The 14,849-nt window shown below is 37.5% G+C and overlaps 1 protein-coding gene across 5 annotated transcripts in view; it reads left to right on the top strand.

The window, feature by feature from the left end:
• The first annotated feature begins 102 nt into the window (after positions 1-102).
• Tcf12 (transcription factor 12) overlaps positions 103-14,849 on the top strand; it is a 280,237-nt gene continuing 265,490 nt past the window's right edge. For 2 of the 5 annotated variants that reach the window (XM_013010144.1, XM_013010143.1), the window contains exons 1-2: positions 103-214; positions 1,285-1,357. In XM_013010144.1, coding sequence (XP_012865598.1) covers positions 140-214; positions 1,285-1,357 — 148 coding nt within the window. In that variant the 5' untranslated portion in view covers positions 103-139. The remainder of the gene's footprint in view (positions 215-1,284; positions 1,358-14,849) is intronic. The other 3 variants (XM_013010145.1, XM_013010142.1, XM_013010141.1) reach the window with 2 other exon arrangements.

The raw sequence follows: 14,849 nt of genomic DNA, 5'->3' as shown, positions 1-14,849 counted from the left end.
GCGCTTCCTCTCCCCTCAACGCCGCTCTCCATCCACCCCCCATCCCTCCCCTCCCTCCAAGCACACTGGGGGCCTCGGTGGTCCCCCGCTCAGCCCCGTGTCTCCTCTCTGCTTCAGAATCTGCTAGAAGTGGCCCAAGATGAATCCCCAGCAGCAGCGCATGGCCGCTATAGGGACCGACAAGGAGCTGAGCGATTTGCTGGACTTCAGTGCGGTAGGGGCGCTTTTCCACAGCATCTTGGGGTTCTGCCGAGGATTTCTTTTTCCTTTTCCTTTCTTCTTTTCTTTTTTAAAAAATTGATGGCTAGCAAGTCGGAGAGGGTTGGGGAGCGACGGAGAGAGCAGACAGTGTGAACCCCCATCTGCTTTAAAAGCAGTAGTTCTTAGGGCTGGAGTCCAGCTCTCCCCCCCCCCCCCCGTCCCCGCAAGTTGGACACCTGAACTTTGATGTAATGTCTAGACTTGCACATTTCAAACTTTAATGCCAGAGGGGTCATTGGATTTAACCATTTAAAAGAAGAACAATGCAGTCGTGCGCTCTGGTTGAGTCACACTCTTAAACCGGCACGATTAAGGAAGGATATTTAGATTTGACGGGAAAGAAAAGGAAATTAGTATTTTTGTTTTCCCTAGGCTTCTCACCGTTTCCCTCTCCCAAGAACTCCTAGGGTTTGTGGTACCTGAAAGCTATCAGTTATGAGAAAGTCAGTCCAGAGCTAGACTTCCCAGCCTTTTGGCTGAGTACTTTTAAGATTCATGTGCAGTGTACGTACTCTGTGCGTAAACATGTGAAGTGACTTAAAAATCCAAGGTGGAACCACAGGATCGGCTTGGCCCTGCCCGAATTTCTTTTGAATGGGCCAGAATTCTATTATTAATCGCTATTAGAAGGCCAGACCCATACCTGCTTTATAGAACTGTTATAATTCTTACTTTATGTACTAATTTGGTTGGAACTGAATCTAATTGTAACTGTGTATTAAATATTAATGAGATTCACTTCCAAAGTGAACATCATGGGCAAAAATGTATCTTTTAAAAAAATTAATTGTCCTGTTATCTTTCAGGCGGGTGACTGTGTTTTTAGAACAGAATGTAACCAGTTTTCCAACTAGGGTTAGGAAATAGTATCATGCAGTGTTGCCATTCTAGGTCTCAATCTATCTGATTTTTTTATTCCAATTTCCTTATGACATATAGTAACTGGTGACAGTTGGTGGATTTTTGCTTAGAAGATTCTAGAGGAATTTCAGAACTGACAGCTACCTGTGGGTTATTTTTCAGATGTTTTCTCCACCTGTTAATAGTGGGAAAACCAGACCAACAACACTGGGGAGCAGTCAATTCAGTGGATCAGGTAAGACACTGTTTAAATCCAGAAATTTGCATTTTGGTGCTTCATACATTTTATTAGTATAGAATAAAGCATTTAAATACTTAATGCTTTTTAAAAATTGTATCAGGTTAAAGTTATAAACAGAAAAGCTTCAAACTCAGGCAATTGGTACTAAAGATTCATTGTTATAAGAATTCCAATATGGACTTTAACATTGCTCTCTCTGAATTTTTAAATTGTAAATTATTTTGCCTCTACGTTTAGAAGTGTGCCAGAAAAAAATGCTTTGTGGTCCATGGGTGGTCTGCCTGTCTTTTTTCTTAAAAAATAAAAAATGCTTATTTAAATGTATATTTAATTTTTTAAATTTTTTTTTAGCTTATTAGTATTATTAAGCTCTGGCTTCTAACAAAATGTCTAAAAGAGTCTTGTTGGATATGTGTTTGTAATAGGTGGAACTGAATCAAGCAATAACTAGGAAGGTACAGAGCGGCTTCTCCTTTGGAAGTATGTAGGAAATTAAGAATTTCATGACATAATTTAAAATGTTAGATTAAATGTTCCAAATGAGTAGAAACATATTTATTTTAAATGACACCTACCAGTTGACTGAATTCTGTGCTGAATTTGGATTTTGTTAGGATCATGTTTTTAAGATTCCTATTCCTATACCAGTACAGTAAGCTTGAAGTTTACTTTTGGTGTAAGGTACCTGTTCCATTACTAAACATTTAGCTCATTTTCTTTCTGCCGTTTTTTAAACTCATAACTTAAACAGGTCCATTCTAGTGTTCAAAAGCTGTGATTTTTCTGTTTGGTTTAAATTTATTCTTTAGTGTTGAAAGAGATGGGAGATGGGGGTGGGGAGGAGGACGCGAAATGCCCTGGTAGCATCCTCTTAAGAAAGCCAGCTGTCAAATTTTCAGCTGAAACTAATTCCTCTTTGACCAGTGCTTTTTTTTAAATTCTAGTATAAACTACTGTGAGACTAGAACATCAGAAAATAAGGTTAATTCCATATCAATTTCAACCTGTTCCATTTCATATTTAAAAAGTGTTTCTGTTTAAAAATCATAACAATACTAAAATTTATTTTAAATTATGGAATTGTAGCTTGTGGGAAAAATAGCATATCATTTAACCTTTCAAGGAAATAAAAGCATTTTTGGATTTTACATAGCCTGAAGGCTAGTATTAGCCTTGTCCAAAAAGATAAGAAATGCCAGTCAAACCTCCACTCTTCTCTCGCCACCTTCCTCTTTGCTGGTTATCACTGGGGAATTGTTCCTTTTGGAAAAAGAGAAGAAAATTCTTAATATAGAGGGTGGCTGTGTTTCCTTTTTTACTAGTATTTTGTGACTAAGAATGAATTATCAGAAACTTTGACATTTACTTTGTGTAGTACACATATATTTCTTTAGATGAATGCTAATAGTATAGTTTCCTGTTGGTCCTCCCAACTTAAGTTGTGGAAAATACATGTAACTGGATATTGATTGATAGCAAGGTTATAGACTGCAGAAACTTGTTATTTTAAGAGTACTTCGGCTTCTAAAATTAAGCAGAGTGATTTATCATAGGAAAAGGGCTGTGAAATAAAGAAGTGTATATTTAAACTATACCAGCACAGCATGGGACTTGTTAACTTCTAAGGTTATGTTGTACGAGAAGAAGGCTCATCTTTCTCTGTGTGAAAGTGGTCATACTTGATTTTTTTTTTTTTGGAGTAGGAAGTTTTTAGTTTTAGTTGGATTTGTTATTTATCTATTGAAAGTTTGAATTTAAATACCTGTATTCAGTGGAGACAGCAATAATTACTTGTGTGGTTTGTTTCGAATCCCAGAAAAAAATTGTAATAATAAAAGCCATGACCTCCAATAGTTAGCAAGAAGATTTAGATTTTGAGAAAGGGACATGTCATTAGTCTATATTAAAATATACTGGCCTATATCACTTCCTTTTAGCCTTTTCTTATCTTAAAGGGAATGTTAAAAGTAATTGATGTAGTAATATTTATATACTCTATATACTTTATTGACATTTGAATAATCAGCCCTGATTTCAGAGGATATTAAGATTAACATCCTAATGCCTGTTTATTTGAAGCATATAAGGAGCTAAAGATCTTTTTTTCCTTTTGAATTGCTGGAGCTTGTAAAGATTAGAGGTTTTTGTCTTTGGAGTAACATTTGTAAAACCTCATGCCTTTTGCCGAAGCAAGCTGTAGTTTGTAATGTGCATTATCATTTCCTCTTCAATGTCTTTTATTTTTGACTAGAGGGTGAATTAACTGTACAGTGAATTGTATTTGAACTGCAATCCAACTTATGTATAAATAGAATGCAATGCAGTGCTTTTAGATTTTTTTGAAGGGGGCTGAAAACAGACAATGTTATAATTTGTGATTTTTGTTTCTGAAGCAAAACGACCTTTGTAATAATAGCCTGATAGTTCATCAAAAGTCACTATGTAAAAGATGAATGTATATTTAGTACTAATTCTTCTTCTTGAGTTTGTTATGTTATTTCTTCATCAAGGTGTTAATTGCTGTAATTGTGCACTTGGCATGGTAGTTTGTATAGTGACTTTGAGAGATGTGTTCCTGTTGGTCAGTGTATAGAAATAAGACTTGTAAAGATTGACAAAATATAAGTGATTCAGGTGTTTAAATCTCTATTCCCTAGTTTCAGGGTTTGAGTATGAAGATCTCAGTTGTGATTTTGTCTTTAAATTTGAGTAGATTAAGTATTTGTATGATGTCTGAAATTTTCCTTTGTTAGTTTTTGTTCCAAGTATGAAAGGATATTGCAAGGGAGTGTTATTGTTTTGAAAGCCATCTGTATCTATTGAAGAATATATCTGTCTGGTGTTTCTATCAGGAAAGTTGTTTTAATTGAGAGGTAAAGTTGGACTTTAACTCCTTCAAATATGACTTTTTTAACCCTTTGAGATTTATTCTTGCTTAAGATTTTTGTAAGTAACTTTAAGATACCTTTTCTAGTAACTTTAGAAAGGAATACAATGGTTTGGGTGTTATGATGCATTCTTCTTCTTCTTTTTTTTTTTTTTTTTTGAGTCTGGTTGTGTGGGGCCTGAACTCTGGGCCTGGGCACTGTCCCTCAGTCTTCAGCTCAAGGCTAGCGCTCAACCACTTGATCCACAGCGCCACTTCTGGCTTTTTTCTTTTTGCTTATGTGATGCTGAGGAATGGAACCCAGGGCCTCATGCACGCAAGGCAAGTGCTCTACCACTGAGCCATCGTCCCAGCCCCTTATGATGCATTCTTATAGTTCTAGTACTTGAGAGGCTGAGGCAGGAGGATTGAGTGAAGTCAACCTGGACTACATAGCAAGACCCTGCCTCCAAAAAGTAAATAGATACCTAAATAAAAACCAGAAAAGTGTTACAGTTTATCTTTTTTTCAGTTATTGTTCATTTGAAGTGGACATTTTCAGGTGAACAGGAAAGCTTTTTGAAAACGTTGAGATTAAATCTTACTGAACTATTCTTCAGTATGTTTTCTTCTAAGTTAAACGTTTTGAAATAGTTTTAGATTCATGGTGTATTATAAGAAATAGTACACAGATCCTGTGTACTCTTTACCCAGTTTCCTGGGGTAGTAACGTTTTGTTAAACTATAGTACACTATTACAACTAGGTCATTGAGGGTGAATATCAAAATACCAAAGTTGTTGTGTCACCATGAAGATTCCTAATTCTTTTATAATTGCATCTATTTCTCAAGTAATTAAAAAAAAAAGAAGGTAAGATTATTAAATGCCTACTCTGTTGTGGTGAGACTGTTAAGATATACTTACTCCATTAAATATGGTAAGGTAAAATAAACGTCTACTCATCCCATTAAACATTTTAAATTGCTATAGCATTATGTGAACATTTCAAGAAAAAAAAAGAGGAAAATAGCATTTTGCCAATATGCTTGGAGCTAAACTATAGTAGAAACAGGAGTGGTGATTTTAAATAGGGGGCAGACTATGTTTGGCATGATCCTTAGAGTAACTTATGGTTATGAGTGGGATGTGGAGCTCATTGTATACTAGTTGGTGTTGAAATTTATAACTAAGTTTTAGTAATCTATGCTTGTTAAAATTAAACCATGTTCCACATTTGCTTTGGATAAGCTATACTAATGAATGATAGTAACTTACAGAGTCATCGAACATATGCAAAAATATGGTAATTTAGGCTAAATATGGCTTGTCATCATTTAGGATCTGTGCAAAGGGATCTTTTAGCAAAAACTAATATGTGGAAATACAAACTTAGGCCTGATGCCTGAGGTTCACATCTATAATCATAGCTTCTCAAGAGTCTGAAATCTGAGGATCTCTGTTTGGAGCCAGTCTGAGCAGACAAATTCTCAAGACTTATATCTCCAATTAACCAGCAAAGGTCTGAGGTGGAGATGTGGCTCAAGTAGTATGCCAGTCATGAGTGGAAAAAGCAGAGGTGCTCTGCTGAACTTCTAGTACTTGTACATGCTCATGGAGACACACACACATGCACACGCACACGCGCGCACGCACACACACACACACTGAAACTTGAATAAGAATATAACCATGAGTATCAAGTATTCTTCAAAGCAATTCCTTTAAGTTGTGGCTTATAATGGATATGATTTGATCACAAAAACAAAGAAGATGACTTGATGAGATTGGTATTTTAGAGACTTTAAAATTACAGGTACAGCCAGGTGTGGTGGTGGCTCATGTCTGTAATTCTCGCTACTCAGGAGGCTGAGATCTGAGGATCACGATTTGAAGCTAGCCTGGGAAGGAAAGTCCATGAGACTCTTACCTCTAATTAATCCCTCAAAACCCCAAAGTGGCCCTGTGGCTCAGTCTGGTTTAGGGCTAGCCTTGAGCAAAAAGAGCTCAGAGACAGCAACCAGGCCCTAAGTTCAAGCCTCATGACTGATGACAAAAAAAAATTACAGAGATATTTAAGCATACCTAAAATGAATTACTTCTTGTCTGATTCCATTAGTAACATAAGTACAAATTGAAGTTTTTAAAATTACCTCTTGGTATGTTGTCTGAATATTAAAATGGTTCTCTTAGAGTAGGAAGATACAGATGAAGATAATACAACCTTGGCTAGAAACACAATTGTTTCCACATTTTAGATTTAATAGGACTGTATAATCAGATAATCTTTTCTTTTTTTTTTTTTGTTGTTGTTGGTCGTGGGCCTTGAACTCTGGGTCTGGGTGCTGTCCCTCAGCTCTTTATCTGAAGGCGAGTGCTCTTCCACTTGAGCCACAGTGCCACTTCCAGTTTTTGAGTATTAATTGGAGATAAGACTCTCATGGGGATTTTTCTACTCATGCCAGCTTTGAACCATGAGCCTTGGATCTCGTGGCTAGGATTACAAGCATGGGCCACTAGTGTCTAGCTAGCAGTCTTATTTTTAGAACCACATAGTTATTTAGGGTCTGCTTTGTATAGCTTCATTGTATATTATAGCTTTTGGGAAGATGGGAAATAGAGAAAATCATGGACTAGTAATAGAAACATTTCATTATTTGGAGGTAAAGATAAAATGCAAAATTGAGAAGTAAACTCTGTAACATAAAAAATGTCAACAATTGTATATTGTAACAAACTGAGTCTGTAATAAGTGTTTGCTGTTGAGTGGAGGATCTTGCTTAAGAAATACTCAAAAGGTTTTGAATTTAAAAGTTGACTTGAGAGGGAAATATGAAAAATGAATGAGGGAGAGTTCCCTACCTGATTCTTAGACATTGGAATTTGGTATAATCCAAGGGTATATGTAGTTTTGGTGAAAGAAAAGCTGGTTTTTATTGATCATTGGTCCTAAAATTTTTATACTGTTATCTGGAGTCAGACTGAATAGATTCATTTCTAGATATAACCACTTAAATCAGGGTGATCTTGGCTAAGTCATTAACTTTTCTGTTTCTTACCCTGTTTAATAGTACTAATAATACAACTATTCTCGTAGGTTGTTATGAGGGTTAAATGAGCTAGTAAGTATAAACTCCAAGAACAGTACTTATTCTGAGAACAGCAAGGAATTGTTAGCAGGGTGGCACTAGAAGAAGGAAATTAGTTTCCCTCTTGTGCTAATTTAGAGATGAGAATGTAAGGTTTGGATTTGGTGTTAGTTTGGGAAGTCGGAAGAAAAACACCAAAAGTAAAGGACTGACACAATTAGAAGCACCAGAATTCTGTAGGTAAGAGAAATTTTATGGCGCATGATTGGAATGGTGGTACTAGAAATGATGATGCTGATATCTTGAGGTTTTATTTATTTATTTTTGGTCGATCATGGGGCTTGAACTCTGGGCTTGGGTGCTGTCCCTGCGTTCTTCAGCCCAAGGCGAACGCTCTACCTCTTGAGCCACAGCACCACTTCTGGTTTTCTGGTGGTTAATTGGAGGTAAGAGTCTCATGGACTTTTCTGCTTGGGCTGGCTTTAAACGGTGATCCTCAGATCTCAGCCTCCTGAGTAGCTAGGATTACAGGCATGAGCTACTGGCGCCCGGCTTATTGAGTATTTTAAATTTGATACAATCCAGCGAGATTGTAGGTCACTTACCTACCGTCTATGAGGCCCTGAGTTTAATCCCTAAACCAAAAACAAAATCACAAAGAGAAGAAAATTCACACTGATACTCTTATTGCTAATTTGGAAATTTATGAGGGAAGAATGTTGGGAGATGAATTGAAGATACTAATTTAACAGTACAGACCCACTATCTTTTTTTTTTTTTTGGTCAGTCCTGGGGCTTGAACTCTGGGCTTGGGTGCTGTCCCTGTGCTCTTCAGCTCAAGGCCAGTGCTCTACCGCTTGCTTGAGTTTACAGCGCCACTTTGGGTTTTCTAGTGGTTTATTGGAGATCAGAGTCTCATGGACTTTCCTGCCCAGGCTGGCTTTGAAGCGTGATCCTCAGATCTCAGCCTCCTGAGTAGCTAGGATTACAGGCGAGAGCCACCAGCCCCCGGCCCCACTATCTATTAAATTACAGCATTGTTTTAATTGAAAACAAAGTTACAGAACAGCAAAAACAACAAGGGGGAAAAGAAAGCCTTCTATTTTACTATCCAGAGTTAATTTCTACGTTTTGATTTATATCCTTTTAGTCTTATTTTCTCCCATGATAATGTTTGCAAAGTTGAGAGCTTAATCATAATATCGGTTCATGTCCTGCTTTAAAAAAAATTCATTTAATATTCTAAGGTGAACATTTTCTTGTTAAAGTTTCTTTATAAACTCAGTTTAAGACATGCAGGCTATTATATAGAATTGGTATTAACATAACCTAGATCAGTTCTCTTAGATCTTGAAGGTAGGGGATTTTATTTTCCTTTTGATATTATAAACAGTGTGATAGTGAACATCTTTTTGTACATGTGTATATATTCACATTTAGATTTCCTTTGGAAGGGATATGGAAGATTTATTTTTGTGTCTACAAGTTATAATTAAAGCTAAGCGAGTAAATGGATTCCTTAGGGAAATGAACACAGAGTAAGATAAATGATCAGGCCAAGAATCGATAACAGCGGTGTTAGATATATGAAATTAGTGACTTTGGTTGATTATTTATTGTAAAATTATGAACTTTTATTAACATTTGACTGGAGTAAATGGCGACATTTGCTGTACATTTATATTTGTACAAATGGATTGTGTGGGACTAGAGGGAATTCTTGTCATTCCTGCCCTGTGGTTATTGAAATGGAGAAGAATCTAATTGTAGTCTTGTCAGTGAGAGTATGCTTCAATTCCTGACTTTATGAGAGTTGATGTGATGTAGTGGGAAGAGTTGCCCTTAAAAGCCAGCTCAAACAACTGGGTTGGAATCAGTACTATGCAACTTAATAAACTTGTGGCCCTTGTTAACTCCTTGAAGCCATCTGAATCATACTTTTATTTGTGAAAAGTAGGCATTATTACCTACCATTAGAATCTTTGTGAGGAACAAAGTTATCTCTATGTAGATTGCTTGCCATACAGCTATTTAGAAAATGATCTTTACCATTACAGTTGTGGCGTCTTCTTAATATTTATAACAATAATAATAGCAGCCAGTATTATAGTGTAGATAATATGTAAAGTAATGCAGCCAGTGTTTATTGAATTGCTCTTATATGCTAGGCATTTACAGATGTTACTTCATTTCATATTGGGTAAGATGAATGCTCCATCTGTGGTGCTGGGGACAAGGAAATGCCTCTCTGAGGTAACATATCAAAGGTGTTTTTCAGCGTCTTAAACTGACATGTGTTCTTCCAAGTCTAAAAAGTAACAAAGCATACAAGTAGTTTTGAAAGTTTATCTCACTTTTTTCTTTCTCCTCATTTGAGTTTTTTCTTATTTCTCTTACTTTTTTAAAAGACCAGGTGTTGTGGTGAGCAGAATTGTGACCAGGATGTGCATACCTATTGAACACCCTTTTCTATGCTTAGATATCACTGCTACTTAGGTGGAGTGTTTTCTCTAGGCCTTCTGCACCTACTTGAAATTTCTGGAATGAGGTGTAGCCTAAATAAGAAGTAAATTAAATGTTATGTGACCTGAGAGGGCAGACTAGCTGTGTGACAGGTTGGAGAGGATGTAATCTCTCTAGGGTAGTTTCTCTACTTTTCTTCTGTTACAGTAGAAGGAAGATAAACTCCTGAGGTAGCCTGAAGCAACACACTGCAAGTGAGTAAAAGAGATCTTATCTTAAAAATCCATGTGCATTTTACTTTCTACTTGCATAAACGTAGCTGTAAAATGTTTTCATTAATCATTGAATAAAATTGAAGTTGTAATGATGCTCCATGCATACCTCATGGTAGTATTTTTTGGCTGTTTTACTTTGCATCTTTGGGAACAGATGCCAGGGTGGGATGGTTTTAGGCCTGTAATATCCATGACAAGTTAGCTCTACAGCATATTCCTTAGCTGTCTTATTTCTGGGCCTTTTCTTGCCTCTGAGAGAGGAAACAAATACACCATATTTGTTAGTATACCCATCACTTGAAATTATTTTCTGTTGCCATCCAGATCATCTGTGATTTTTTTTTTTTTTTTGGTCGGTCGTGGGGCTTGAACTCTGGGCCTGGGCGCTGTCCCTGCCCCCTTCAGCTCAAGGCAAGTGCTCTACCACTTAAGCTACAGTACCACTTCTGGTTTTCTAGTGATTTATTGGAGATAGGAATCTCACAATCTTTCCTGCCCGGACTGGCTTTGAACCGTGATCCTCAGATCTTGGCCTTCTGAGTAGCTAGGATTCAATTCCTCAGCAACACATAAGCAAAAAGAAAAAAGCCGGAAGTGGCACTGTGGCTCAAGTGGTAGAGTGCTAGCCTTGAGCTGAAGAGCTGAGGGATAGCACCCAGGCCCAGAGTTCAGGCCCCACAACTGGAGCCCCCCCCCCCAAAGAAAAATTAGAGATTGGCTACTAAGTTTTGCATTGGATGGTGATTTAGGAGTGAAAGTAATGTAATGAAACAAGTTGACGTAAGGCATGGGACAACACTATCATGCGTTTTTATATTTTTGGTATTTTTCGTTTACTTATTTTTTTTGTCAGTCCGTGGAGTTGGAACTCTGGACCTGGGTGCTGTCCTTCGTCTCTTCAGCTCAAGGGTAGCATTCTACCACTTGAACATATGGCACTACTTCCAGCTTTTTCTGTTTATGTGGTACTGAGGAATTGAACCCAGGGTCTCAGGCATGCCAGGCAAGCACTCTACCATTGAGCCACCTTCCCAGTCCCTATTTTTGGTTATTAAAATAAGGACACAGCCAGGCGCTGGTGGCTCATGCCTGTAATCCTGCTACTCAGGAGGCTGAGATCTGAGGATCGTGGTTCAAAGCCAGCCTGGACAGGAAGGTCCGTGGGACACTAATCTCTAATAAACTACCAGAAAACCAGAAGTGGTGCTGTGGTGCAAGTGGTAGAGCTCTTGCCTTGAGCTGAAGAGTTGAGGGACAGCGCCCAGGCTCAGAGATCAAGCCCCATGACTGACCCCTGTCTCCCTGCCTCCCCCAAAAATTATAATTCTACCACTTGAGAGGCTGAGGCTGGAGGATCATGAAACCCACCTGGGCTACATAATTTAGGAAATTATTCTATTTTGTGGAGAAATTATCTGTCTCATTTTTTGAACTACTGGTCAGTTTAAGCAGTCATAGAAATAGCACTATCAGGAGGGTAGAGTTTAATTTTTTCATACACACACATATATATGTGTATATGTGTATTTATGTATGTATATGTATATACAGCATTAGAGCATTACAGGATCTCTTTCAAAAGGAAACCTGAACCTTGACAATACTCTTTTCTGAGGTTTGACTTTGCCTGGGAACAAACAGGAAGATTCTACTAAGCTCCTGTCGGATTCATAAAGAGAATGAGGAGTTGAAGTAGGACATAGACAAAAGCACTCTTTGGTAAATTTTATTTCATTTTACTAGTTTTCAGACTAGTAGCATAATGTTTATTTTAAAAATATATGTATCTTTCTTAAAAACAAAATGAGGGATGACATTGTTCAAAAAGAAATGTACTCTATCTGACTTACATAACTATTTCCGCTGTACATCATCTTTACAATAACAATAAAATATCATTAAAAAACCCAACAAACTGATTTTGATGAGGAAAATTTTCACCAGGAACCTGCCATTGGGTTAGGACTACTACCACTCATCATGAACTATGAAAATGGTAGTGAAATGTAGAATTCACTGAATTCACCGGTCTTTTGTTGAGTCTGTTGAGAGATAGACCGGTGGACTTTTCAGTTTGCTTTGCAGACTTGTGTTCATTATAGTGTTCTCAGTATTATTGTTCCAAGAACCTTGATACAATGTTGAATAATTACATCTACTTAAGGTTAATGACTATATTGTAGGAACACAAAACAGACCATACAGCCAAGGGTCTATCTTGTCTTTGTATTTATATAACCCCTTTGGTCAAGCGTAAGAGCAATGCTACACTGAGCAGACTCCTTTGATTTAGACTCCGGAGACTTGCTCAACAAGTTGTAATAGCAATAGGACTTTGCCCGGGGACGGACTGGGAGAATGGGTGGAGTCTTATTGTTTAAAAAGAATCAATAATGATAAAAGTACTTTGTAAATATTTACTTATGTTATTTACTTCATAGTTCTTGTAGAAAGTTGATAACTGTTCATTTTACAGCGGAAGCAGAAATTGACAGTGATACACATTTCCCTGTGGTTTCTTACTGCCCCTCAGAAGCAGCAAACTGATCAGTGGTAGTTGCACCTGCACTGATACTAATCTACACTAGAGCATCGTTTGTCTTGATGAAGAATTAAATACCTCTAAAAATCTTTGTGCTTAATTATTGTAACAATGAATCTTAAGTGGTATAATGTTGTTCTCCAAAACAAAATGTTAAGATTTATTTTTATTAGAAAACAGTATAATCAAAAGCCTCCATAAAATAATATTTTTACTTTTGTATTTCAAGATCTTTACATATAAACAGCTACAATTTGAAATGTTTTTAGGAGAAAGTAATTCTTTTTGTGTGTGGTCTTATTCAGCTGTTTTCAGACTTTGTATTTTGGGACGAAGATAAATGGGATAGTAATAAGGTATCTGGTTATTCACGGTTATTATTCAGCTGAAGCCATAAACAAGAATAGCTGTGTTTCTATTGTAATAAATTCCTAGTGCTTTCCTGAAGATCTGCCTCTAATAGTGATGATGAGCACAGGCTGTAGGTGAAACAGTGAAACTTAAAACTTTGGCAGGGTTTGATGATAGTTCTTGAACTCAAGAGCCTCTCAATTCTTTTTACCTTTGTTTGTTTTTTCTTTTTGGACAGGCTAGTACCAAGGCTGGAACTTACAGGGCTTTAGGCTTTTGTTCAACTTTTCCATGCAAGGCTGGTGGTGCATATTTATCCACTTCCAGTGTTTAGGTGGTTAACTGGAGATTAATTCTGCCCAGGCTGGCCTTATACAGAGTTCCTCAGATTTTAGCCTCTTGACTAGCCAGAATTACAGATGTGAGACACCAGCACCTGGCTTTACCCTCACATACTTTAGAAACTGTCATTAAAAAGAAATGCTTACATTATCTAGATTATAAATTCCCTGAAAGCAGAAATGATGTTTTACACTTCTGTTTCTGCAAAATACCCTGCTTTGAGGTCAGTAAACACTTGGGGACTCTTTGATATAGGTTTGGGAATGGTAGGCTGTTAGAAAGAAAGATTAAATTCCCTAGCTCGTGCTTTTCTTCCATAGCACAATGTACATGGTGAAGCTGGAAAGGCCTCACTAGAATTTATGTGGATTAGCCAGGTGGAGACTTGAGGTATATGTTGTTCATTAGAATGTTCTGCCTGTCTTCTTAGTTGCTTCTGCAAAGACCTTAGCCCATGTAGGACTCCACATATAAACATCAAAAATGAGCAGGAAGTGGCCACGTGGTAAAGCCATTGAGGTTTTTATGTGTATACATCTGGTTCTACAGAACCACAGCCAGCTCTGGCTCTGAAAAGGAAAGAGAAGTGATACTTTCTTAGTGATTCTTCCACCCCACAGAGTTGTGGCATATTTGTAGGAGCAGTGGTGATTCTAGGCTGAATTGGGCAGAGGAATTCTGTTTAATGAAGGCTAGGAACCAGCCAGACTTTTGGAAGCTTTAACTTTTTCTGAAATAATCTCAATTTTTGCTAGTTGTGGGCTGTGGGGGCTAGAAGGAGAGGTTTTATAATCTTGCATTGTAGTAGATATGGGAGTATTCTGAAAAGCAGAAAAAGATAGTCTTCATTGATGGAGTTGTGTGTCCATCCATCTGCCTAATTTGTGACAGGAAAGTGAACTTAAGTTACCTTTGGTTTTAGGGTTTGAGGCCAAAGCTGCTTTTGTTCCTTGTAGAAAACTTGTTGTTTTCATGAATGTATGTATTTTCATTTCATTTTATTGTAGTTTTTCAATGCTGAGCATTGAACTTAGGGCCTCACCACTGAGCAGCTGTACCTATAACCTGCTCAGGTTAAAACGTAGATGGTATATGCCGGGCGCTGGTGGCTCACGCCTGTAATCCTAGCTACTCAGGAGGCTGAGATCTGAGGATCATGGTTCAAAGCCAGCCTGGGCAGGAGAGACTGTGAGACTCCTATCGCCAATAAACCACCAGAAAACTGGAAGTGGCGCTGTAGCTCAAGTGGTAGAGCGCTCGCCTTGAGCTGAAGAGCTGAGGGACAGCCCAGGCCCAGAGTTCAAGCCCCACGGCCGACAAAAAAAAAGAAAAATAAAAAGTAGATGGTATCTTTAGGAATTTTATCTTTTACCCATTTAAAACATTTTTTATGAGAAATTTGATTGCTCACTCTGATGTAGTTAAAAATGGAACTATAACGTGTCTCACATATATATAATTTGGAAAAATCTTGTTGTTGGAGAAGCCTCAATTGAAGGTTGAGTTTTGTCAGGAGATTTTGGGCAATACTTCTTTCTTAATTTCTATAACAAACATTCT

Source organism: Dipodomys ordii, unplaced genomic scaffold (assembly GCF_000151885.1).
Source record: "Dipodomys ordii isolate 6190 unplaced genomic scaffold, Dord_2.0 Scaffold11, whole genome shotgun sequence".
Lineage (NCBI taxonomy): Eukaryota > Metazoa > Chordata > Mammalia > Rodentia > Heteromyidae > Dipodomys > Dipodomys ordii.
The sequence above is the reverse complement of the archived record's forward strand: the minus strand, read 5'-3'. Positions and strand labels throughout refer to the sequence as shown.